The 11,621-nt window shown below is 33.6% G+C and overlaps 1 protein-coding gene across 2 annotated transcripts in view; it reads right to left on the bottom strand.

Moving 5' to 3' along the window:
- Positions 1-411: 411 nt before the first annotated feature.
- LOC149849074 (uncharacterized) overlaps positions 412-11,621 on the bottom strand; it is an 86,815-nt gene continuing 75,605 nt past the window's right edge. Inside the window, exon 8 of one of the 2 annotated variants that reach the window (XM_090013322.1) lies at positions 412-464. In XM_090013322.1, the coding sequence (XP_089869448.1) occupies positions 461-464 (4 nt within the window). In that variant the 3' untranslated portion in view covers positions 412-460. Of the gene's footprint in view, positions 465-6,440; positions 6,522-11,621 lie in introns of those variants that run through there. The other variant, XM_090013303.1, reaches the window with a different exon arrangement.

Below are 11,621 nucleotides of genomic sequence, written 5' to 3'. Positions count from 1 at the left end.
TGGTTGGGAGCAGGCGAACATGCCCTATGTAATGATCTCAAATTCACTTTAAAAAATTCAGGATTTTTTTTAAGTGAATGGTCAGTATCAAGCACTAGAGGGTTTGCTTAAGCGTACGCAAGTGTGTCTTAACCTCTTAGTATCAGGTTTAATATGAAATTATCAAAGACAAGACCTTTTGTCGACAATCAAATCATTATTTTATTTTTCAAATGTGGAATATAACTTGAGGATATGAGGTCCATCACAGATTTACTTACCAACACACTAACTATCAATTTCAAACCATAATTTAAAAATGCAATGATTCAACTCATAATTAAACGTAATAGATTTTAACTTTAAGTTCACAAGTTTAAAAACAATCTCAAATATTTAGAACCTAGCAACCAATCATATATCACGTCATCTCCAGCAAACCAATTTTGCCATTACGTCGCATAGTGAAGCCTGAGTCTCACTATCTGAAAAATATTAAATAATGGGTAAGAACACACAGTTCTCGTACAAAATCTTACATTATCTAACAGTAGAGAATAAAGAATAAGTCAACTAAACATTAAGTTTAGAAAATATTTATGCATATATATAAATTCAAAAAAGCTTGCAACATCAACCGATTTAAATATACTTACAATATTGTAAACACCTCAATTTTGAGTAGGTCATTATAAAGTTTTGCTAGCTTAAACTTTTATATTTTAAAACAGCATTCTCTAGACTTTTGTTCAAAATATCAATTAAACTAGAAGATCTTAGTTTATCAACAAGCTAAAAATCAGGTCAATACGATATCAGAGTAAGAAGTTATGATGAAAACAATGTAACTTGTTCAATAAAAATCCTGTTTTCAGGTAGAGTCTATATTGAGTGAATTTTTTACCACCAAAATGATTGAATTTAATTTGAACTTAAAAGATGACTTAAAGTTGGGGATGTTGGGATTTCAACACATCAAACGGTGCCACAATTTGATATCTGCATAGAAAATTATGGCCAAAATAAGTTACCATGTCATAACATATCTGAAGTATGACCCAATTTAAGCATGGAGATCTGAAATTTCATTATCCAAATGTAAACACACCAAATTTTCTAGGTCTATTCTGGACACCCCCCTCACAGATGTCAGCCAACCCTGTAGGTCAGTGTAGGAGTCTAACCCTAGGTCTGTCCTAGAATATGTGTCATTTCACCCCTTTTTCACCAGTAAAATTATCATTTTACCCTTAGGTCACCCTAGATCCCTGTCAGTTAGACCCAGTCAAGCTCATTTTAAGTTCAAAATAGTTAGAATGTCTGTCATTTCTAGCTCCCCTGAGCTCACGATGAGTAAATCCTATTCATTTCTGACCATTTCAGTTAAAATTGATCTATTTCCTGATAAATGAGCTCGAATTCTAGCCAATTATCTTCGAGTCAGTCAATCATGTTCCCCTGAGTTTAACTTGAGCTCACCAGGAGTTCAAGCGATCCAACTCCAATTCAGATTCCATTCCCACAGTCTTGGAGTTCATTTCAGCTCACTTCGACTCATTTTAACTGAAATTGAGCTAATCCCAGTCAGCCTAACTAGTGTTTGAGCCCCAGATTTAGTTCACCTCAGTATAAGTGACCTTCATTCCAGCTCAAACCCAGTACATTCCCATCACCCACTTCATTCCAGTGTTCATTTCTCACCATTTTCCTGAAAATGATGTCATTTCTCGATCATCCAATCTAAGGAGTTTAGTTCAATCAGTGTCTTTTCAATTTATCTGAGTTTAGAAACCCTAGAATCCAGTTTAAACCAGCTCAAACCTCATTTTTCAGTGAAACTCTTTGCCCTGCAGGGGCAAAATCATTTTTCAGGTCATTTTATTCAAAACATCAATTTTATCATTTTCCAAGTCGGTACAATTGCCAATCTGGGCTCGGATCAATTCTTTTTCTGAAATTTTAGCTATATCCGAGATCCAATCCACATTTGAATCGGATCTGATATCCAATACCCAATTTCTATCCTGAGACGAGAATTTCCAATTTCTTATCTCTGCCAGGGGTTTGGGACTTCAAACCCCTCATCCAGGTTTGCATTTCGCATGTCATTTCATGTCATTTTATCGCATTTCATATCATTGCATGTCATTTTCAGGATTCAGCACTCTTGTTTTCAAAATATCAAATCCAGACTCGATTTTAAAACCTTTCTTTCGAAATCAGTTTCAAAAACCTGGGTTTTAAAATCAATTTTCGCCATTTGGCCAACCCCCAAGGCTTTATATCCCCTTATTTCAAAGCATTTTTCTTAGAAAAATGATCTGGATTCGTTTTAAACTTGATTTTTAAATCAATTTCTAATTTTTGCCAATTCTCTTCAAGTGCGGCCCACACTGCAAGGGGTGCCAAGCCCTAATTTTTTCATCTTTATTCAGTTTCATTTTTATGTTTTATTTATTTCAAAAATACAAAAAATTTACAAATATAGGTGTCTTTTAAAGTTCTTGAAAATCTTGTTTTCTTAAACCATTTATTTTTATTTTTAAAATCATTTTTTTAACCAAATGGGGCCCACATTAGGTGGCGCCACATTTGAAAGTCTTTAAGTTAGTTTAGGTTTTTATTAGAGTTTTAATTAAATTGAAATTTAAAAAGTCAAAACTCTTTTTAAAATTAGAACTCTATAGGAGGGTCGACCTCCCTAGAGTTTATCTCTTTTAATTAAGAGAGTTCTGACTAGAACGGAATTCTCTAAAACAAAAACCTAAAAAAATCTATAAAAGGGGACCTATAGGAGGGTCGACCCTCATGCTTCCTCATGCTCTTTCTCCCTCAAGTTCTCATTGCTCCAGCAGCTCCTCCTCTTCCTCCATTGCAGCCCAAGGTGAGCATCCTCTTCTTACTCTTTTATTATTTTTTTATGTATCTTTTTTATTGAATCCACCATTGTTGCCCCTTTTAGCATGCTTTTCCCTTTCTTTTTACCGTGTTTGTGGTTCAAGAATATGATCTGCTGATTTTTTAATGTTCTTTATACATTTTTGATCCATTAACAATGCTTAGATTAGGTTGATTTCATGTATGCCTAAAAAAAGATGAGATTTGACCCCTCTATGGATCGGATCTCTCTTTTAATGGCTAAATCAAGTTCTTGATCATGCTTCCCTGTGTTTTTATTTTTGTTTCACCATGCTCATGCATATTTTCATTATTTCCTATGTTTAATCATGATTCATAGCATTAGTTACACGTTTTATCAATTTTATCATGCTTAACTAGGTTTCTTTTTGTTCTAGGGTTTTAGTTTCACAGTCCTTAATTCTGGCCGTTTGTTTATGCCATTATTTTACCCGCTTATATTTGTTGTTTAAATCTGAATTTTTTATGGTAGAATCATGCATATGTCTACAATTTCTAGTAAAAAATCAGTTCTTTTTTAGTTTGTAACCCTGTTTATAAATTCAAGAACCAAAACCTGATTCCTGCACAGTTAAAATACTATGCAGAATGAAGAGCGGTTTGCTAGGGGCATATCTTCCTAACCGGAGATCGTATTTCAGATCCGTAAAAAGCGATGTGCTTGTCTGTGTGTCTAGTTTATTCTGTGAAATTTTTAAGATTTTCTACAGTCGTTTACTATTTTTCTTTCATCCAAACTCAAAACTTGTGTCTCTGGAACCGTTAAGCATTGTTCAAACCCTGGAAGATATTTGGTCGCACTTTTAAGTGTCTTTCAAAAAATGGTTTTTCGGGATTTCTAATTTCGGGACAGGTAAAATTCTAGATTTTGACTGATTTTGAAACGCTTATATCTGAAGTTTTCAGATGAATTTTTAAATTTTGTAAAAGCTGAAAGATTCTTGCGCGTGTCATGAATTGAACAAAATAAATTTCATCAATTTTGGACTTCGTTTGCCCCTCAAAACTGTCTGTTTTTTAAAACCTGACAGAAATTCATTTTCACACTTTAACGAGGGCAAAACAGACATTTCACTAGTTAGATAAATTTATGTGATTTTTCGTAGTTTGTTGCATCATAACTAAGTTGATTCTTGAGTTAGTAGAATTAGTTCTAGCATGCATTAGTGATTTTTATTAGATTTTGCCATTTTAGCATAGTCTGAGTTAATTTACGAATTAGTAGTAGTGATTTTTAGATTTAATGCTAATTTGATTCTTGATTTTATGTGCTGACTTTTTACTTTTGTTTGCTTAGGTTGACAAGCATACTGCTGGTCGAAAGGTGTATTTGCGTTGGAGAATCAATTATGCCATATGCAAAAGGATGAAAATACCCTCAAGACTGAAGGAAGCTTGTGCAACATAGTTTAGGCGTTTAACAAATATTTTTTTTAGTTAGAATTTTCTTTATTTTAGGTTGTGAAGTAACTTGCACTTGTATTGTAGACTTTTTAAATTATTAATAAATTGAAATATTTTGAGTTAATTTGAATATTGTCTCCTTCCCTATGGCTTTGACCCGTACTTGCCACATTTGTGAAAAGTCGGTTTTTAAACATTTGGTTGACGATTTTTCAAAACTTTATTTAAAAATATCATTTTAAAATTACCATTGCAAAAAGTACAACCATGAATGCATATATACTAGGTTTAAGTTTTATCACATTTTAGAATCACTTGCTGAAGAAAATTCATGTCACATATAAAATAAAAAAAATATCACCTCCAAAAAACTAGGGTTGATTGAAACCTTGTTTGATTCATTATATGCTCTTCATATTTTTTTTATCTCTTCTCTTAAGTTAGAGACTCACTTTTATTTGGGTTTTTTAAAAACCTCTTGTCCTATCATTTGGATCTTCGGATCCCCCAACAATACTCTTAAGTTGTTAGATTGGGATTATAGGTGGTGGTACCATTGAAGCTAGATAATCCATATCAGTACCCTTAGGTTGTTAGTTTGGGTATATCGATGTAGACCCGAGAAGAAACCCCGATCTATAGAACCTGAAGAGACCTCGCAGATTCATGAAGTTGTTTCCAAGGAGAACTAGGATATCTATTGGTTTTTGAAAATCTCTTGTTGTTGGTTGAGCATCCAAAAATTTATATACAACCGCAACAATCCATCCTTTTTCATGAATAATACTGGTGCTTCCCAGGATGAAACGCTTGGACAAATGAATCCTTGATCCATTAGCTCTTGAAACTGCTTCTTGAGTTTCTCGAGCTTGATTGACGCAATCTGGTATGGTGCCTTAGATATTGGTGTGGTACCCAATAACAACTCAATGTTAAATTCCTCCTCACGAATCGGAGGAAGTCTTGACATCTCTTTCAGGAATACATCTGGAAACTCTTGAACTACGTCCAGATCTCTCATTGGGACTAGCTGTAACGCCCTCAAAATCCCAGACTTTTAACTTTTTAGAAAAAATTTGAAAGCTTTGTAATCATTCCTTTATTAGAATTTTAAATAGTAATTTAGCGAAAAAAATGGGATTTTTGAAATAACAAGTCAACAGACCTTGGGCGCATTACTTGCAAAACCTTTCCTTTACACAACGGATTTGAAACTCTGTACATTCAAAACCAAATAGATTAAAAATGAGATTTTAAATAATTTACAGTTTATATAAAAGAGAAATTTTCAAGGAAACCCTTATGCAAAATTCCAAAAATGTCCTCAAGAGTGAAACGTCAGGCAAAAAGTCTCATCTTGATACCCTCACGTCATCGTGCCATCACTTGTTGGTCTGACCTAATCATAAGATGGGTCATTTTCATGAAAAATTGGTAGGTTCACAAGTATAACAATTTAGAACAAAACTAACACACGCTTTATTTTATATATGATATGCAATTTAACATAAGCAAAAATAAGCAAGTTAATCTTGTTTCTGTATCGTTCGAATATTATCAGATGTCTCTGAAAAGTGAGCAAAATGAGTAAAATGAGCATAATGAGCAAAATTCAGAACCCATGCTAGTATATATATGTTGTTCCTTTCACAGTGTGCAAGTCAAAATAAGTAAAGTGAACATGATAACTTTGTTTCGATATTAGCTGTCTTGAGGATACGTGCATGAGCGAAACGTAAAAACAACTGAAACTGACCAGGGGTTTGTTATGCTATATAGGGAAAAGTTATCACATGTCATTTATCAAAACATTTATGAACTTTGCATTCAAATATAATAATGGAATATGTCCTATCTCGACCCTTCCTGTGTGCCCCACACACAAGCACCTCACGTGTGTCATCCAAGCCCTTGACTTGTATCAACAGGTCAAATCACATGACCAAACATAAACATGTCATTTTCATTCATATGTAACAAATTCATATGCAATAATCATGCAAAATCTTAAAAGTCTCTACATGTTCACAATATATGATTATGCATATAAAAGCAATGATTCTAAAAAATCTAATTAATTGTTTCTCTTATTATTCAAACTCATCTGGTATAAAAGAAGGTATAGTCATCAAGAAACAACCATAGGAGTATTTATTATTCTATATATTTTTTTATTTTCTTCCTATGGCTTAACTGGTTCTTTTCTGCGCGATTCAACCCTGCAATGCAGCAAGACGATGCAGCCCTTAAAAGTCAATTTCTACACAAATAACAAAACCTGTCAAGTGAAACAAATGCAAACGTTTTTTTTATTGAGGTTGAAGGTTCTTGACTTAGATGTCCTTGATTTGATGTGATGATTCATTGTAACTGGTAGGGTTTTCCTAACCATAGCTTACCTATCTAAAAAAAAGGCTGAAGATACTTGGCTCACGAGGGTACAAAATTTTCCTTCAAAAAGGGTACAACAAGCATATAAAATGTTGAAACTAATTTTACATGGCATTATAATTGTCCTGGGTCGATCTTTCGGAATGGGGCAGTGCGAAACTCTATTGAGTGGAAAATGCATCGAGTGTAAGAACGTGTGGTGTGCATTGGCTTGATCGGTGACATGCAATAGTAGCATGGCACGCGATAGGCATCGATATCGTCGTTAGTGCATCGTTGTATGGTGGCACAGACGTGGAACGTTGTTTGGTTAAGCAGTGCCAACGGATCAGAGGATGTTGCCTTTAGAGATTTGGTTAAAGACCTCTCGGCTTGCAAGAATTGTCCCACGCGTAGCGGTTAGACGCACGGGGGTGCATGTGGGTTAGGGCTAATTCTCCCAGAAATCACCTTAGGTGGTTCCAATCGAGTATGGTGACTCGGGGCTAGGTGAGTGAATGCCTAGGCGCCAGTGAATGAGTTTGGGTGGTGTTTTTCGCTATGGTATTCAATCATCAACTGATCTTTGGACTGGGGGCCGCAAGGTCTTGTTCCTTTTGTGGTGAGGTTTTGCTATGTTGTGTGCATGAAGTTGTAATACGCTTCATGGCATGCAAGGCTAAGGCAAGTTTGTGCCCCTTTCGGAAGTAATAGTTGGTATGGGACTGTTATGCACTAAGCGACATGGACTACATAGAATGCACATTTAGAAATGTGTTTGATCAACTTCCGTTAGGCAGTTGTGCACAAGGTGGTGCGCAAGGCCAATAAAAATGATTCAACATATGAAAATGTATTGGAACACAGCCTTTAGTTGTTAGGCTGACCAGCCTGGGCAGCTTGGCGTGTTGTGGGTTTACGAAGCATTCTATGCCCATGACAGAGTGATAGAAAGGATTGCGGCTTATTAAAAAAAGTAAGCTCGTGACAAATAGGGCTAATTTCCCCAGAAATCACCTTAGGTGGTTCCAACTGAGTATGGTGACTAGGGGCTAGACGAGTGAATGCCTAGTGTTATCATCGCAAAATTTTACTTTTGCAAGTCAAACTGACCTTTGAAAAAGTTTTTGAAAATAAGTCGCATCCGTTTTTAAAATGCAGGATAATTCCGAGGAATGGGACTCGCATGTCGGTACGAAATTCAACCGTTCCTGACGCCTTTACCAGGGGTAATCGAACCAAGGATCAAAAGTGTGCTTAGCTTTGCTCAACTTGTCTAAATCGTGTTCTATTTCCTAAATGCACAAAGAATCAGGCATGTGCTATGAATTTTCTGAAAAATACAGATTTGAAAACATGATGTTTGCTTAGAATAACTAAAATACTTGGAAAATTCTTGGAAAAGATGTCACTTGGAAAATCGTGAATCATGGTGAAAGAATATTTCTCAGGAAAATGAAAATCGATTTCTGAAGAATCTAGAGGTTTTGTGAAAATCAATTTCTAAGGAATTTTAAATAACTTTGGAAAAACTTGATTTCTCTGAATTTGAACTTTGAAATTGAATGTATAGCTTGAAAAATCATGATTTGAACTTGATAAATACTTGAAATACCATTTGAAAGCTCAGAGTTTTAAGAAAATCAATTTCTGAGAAAGACTTGAGAAATTTTGAGAAAATTGATTTCTCTAGATTGGAATTTGAATTTGCAAATTAAATGAAATGAATGGATATGGATTTGAAAGATATTTCTTTGAGGAATTGAGAAAATCTTTTTGTATTTTGAGAAATGCGGTGCATTTTGAAGTTAGCCTAAGAGTATAGGTTGAATGTGGCTAATACGAAGATCACAAATCTGGGTCTCATTCGTATTCTGACTATGGCCATAAATACGAATTCCACCGAGTTTGTCAACTCCCTAAGAGCTTGTGCACATGCTATTCGTGTAGACCATGGTGGATTTGTAAAAATATGCACATGAATGACAAACATAACAGTTATATATCAAAGTTCAAACTATATGCAATGCAAATCCTAATTTAAGCAGAAATTAAAATTCTTATTCCAAAGTTTACATTTAATTTTACATCACTAATTGAATTTAAATACATAAAAATAAAGTCTTTAATATCCCTGCAAAACTAGAAAACTTGTTAGTGAAGATATGTTGGCTTTTCTAGATTTATCCAGTAATATCTGGAAATTAGTGGATTTTGCTAGATATAAGCCTTTTTCCATGATTCCCTGGGATAAATATAATAAAATATGAAATAAAATAGAATAAATAATAAAAATAAGATTTGAAAATTCAAAATTATGGTCAAAATAACCAAAATACCCCTGATAGCAAGACTATGGCGTTGAAACCAGGGTTTTCAGAAAGATATTTTGTAAAAATGAGGTTTTGGAATTTGAATGAAAATAAATCAAACATAAGGTCATGTGGTATGATTGAAAATATGAAAATTAGGGTTTAGAACTTCAAAATTGAGGTCAAATGACCAAAATGCCCCTGATAGCAAGACTATGGCCTTGAAATCAGGGTTTTTTTAAATAAATTTTGGTAAAAACTTTGGATTTAGGATTAAAATAAACATAAAATCGACCATGAAGCATCCTAATATGATTCTAAACGTGAACAAACCCTAAAAACATGAACTTATACACGAAAATCAAGAAATATCATGAAAATCATGGTTTTAGCAGTGTTTTGGGATCCAACGGGCACCCTGTTTTGCAATTTGGCTCATCTAAGCATCAAATGGATTCCAAAATCGATAAAAATAGGTACCTGCACTTGTTATCACCCAAAAATCAGTTTGAAACCATAAAAATATATTTTTGACATTATTTCAATTCAAAAATTGCATTAAAACCCTAAAATATGCTATTTTTACCCATGGTCACGTACCAGTTTCAGTGTTAGACCCAAATCAGGAGTCAATCCACCATGAAAATTTCTAAAATTTTACAGAAACTAACTACACAGAAAAACAGAGAGTCTTCCTTTTACAGATCAGAAAAATCATCTCCGGTTAGGGAGATATCATTCCGACAATCTGTACTTAAATTTAATGAATATAAAATTGATAAAAACAGGTGTTTCTGATTGAAAATACATAAACAAATAGAATACTTCATCAAAAATTTCTGAAATTTCAGCAGTGAACAGTAGACAAAAAAATAATAAACTTCCCTTTTTACAAATCATGAATAGAATCTACGGTTTGAGATCTATGATCAGCACAAGTCGGATTAGGGTTTTAATAAATCATAACAAGTTTTAAAAGGTGGATCCGACTTTCTGACAGAGGAAAAATACCAAACAAAGACAAAAAATTATGAAAATTTTACAGTAAATATCCTACATCAACACAAAGTCATTGCACTTTACGAATCTCGAATCGAGTATCGGATGAAAGAAATAATGCATCTGCAAGTTATGCTTGAATTTAAACAACGATTTTAATCAACAGAAATCTCGATTTGACTTTGTATTTTATTAACAAAGTTCCTGAATTCCAAAACGTCTGATTTTTTTACAGTAGTTCACTGACATATCTGTGAACAACATATAAAAAAATCAAAAAAATTTAATGAATATTTCAATACGAACTTACATGCTTTCTACTGATCTAAAATTAAAATATGCAGAAATCTAAGAAACACTAAAAAAAATATGATTTAACCATGAAAAACCATAAAAATTATCTAAACAGCAAAACAAAATTGATTTTGATGATGAAACACATGTAATAAACATTAATATGCTAAAAAAATAAATAAAACACAGAGAATCCATAGCTGAAATTGTTTTTACCCTTGAAACCATGGATTTAATCCATTTAATCGGATAAATCTCATGTTTTCTTGGTTAAGAATATAAAAAACAATGCAATAAACGATTCTAATGGATTAGAATCATGGAAAACAGCATGGAATAGGGTTAGATCATCTTCTTGAATTGAACTTGAGGTTCTTGAGGTTGAATCCATGGTTTAATCCATGAAAGGGGAGGTGCCAATGGTGAAATCTAATATAAAATCATAAAAAATTAATAAATAATAATAAAATAATGTTAAAAAAAACTCACCTTGGGGTTGCAGCTTCAATGGAGAAAGAAAAAATGCTGGAGAGAGGAAGGAAACCACGGAAATTTGAGAGAAAACAGCCTCTTTTGACCTCTTGAAGTCCCCCTTTTATAGGTTTTCAAAAAGTCACTTAATTAGGGTTAATTAAGAGGTTTTTCTTTTTTTCAGGACTTTTTCTAATAAATCCACTAAGGGCAACGATTTTCCTAGAGTCTTCTAACCTAAATGAACTCGAACTAAACCCTAATTAACACCTAATTAAACCCTAGAAAGTCCAAATGTGGCACCACCTAGTATGGACCCACATTTGGTTTTTAAAATTTGAATTTAAAACCTTTAAAAACCAATAGTTTAAAACTTAAATAAAATGAATTTTCAAAATTGCTTTTGACTCCTCTAAACCCCTAACCTAATTAGGACATTGACTAACCCTAGTCTAACCTTGACTTCTTCAAATGTGGCGTCACCCCGAGAGGGCCCCACTTGAATTTTCAAAAATGATTTTAAAACTTGAAAATGAGAGGTTTTTCAAAAGAGATTCAAAAGTAGACTTTGAGATTAAAAGTTTTGAAATGGTACAGAGTCTTGACTGAGTCAGAACTCCTCTGGATATGGCGCCAACTGAGGGGGCCCCACATCAAAGTTTTGAAAATTTGAAATAAAGACTGAAAATAGCTTTGAAAAGGGGTTAAAATCAATAAATAAAATTTAAAGGCTTGAAAATAGAGTCTTGATCAAACTGGAACTCCGGACCAGAGTCCTGAACCAATTAGGACTCTGAGATTTTAGGATTTTAAAAGCCAAATGAAGAAGTTTTTTAAAGATTTTATCAAAAATGGTAAAATAAGTCAGAAAAT

This window comes from Nuphar pumila, chromosome 1 (genome assembly GCF_984573655.1).
Source record: "Nuphar pumila chromosome 1, dmNupPumi1.hap1.1, whole genome shotgun sequence".
Taxonomy (NCBI): domain Eukaryota; kingdom Viridiplantae; phylum Streptophyta; class Magnoliopsida; order Nymphaeales; family Nymphaeaceae; genus Nuphar; species Nuphar pumila.
Note: the sequence above shows the minus strand (reverse complement) of the source record. Positions and strands in the feature narration are given on the sequence as shown.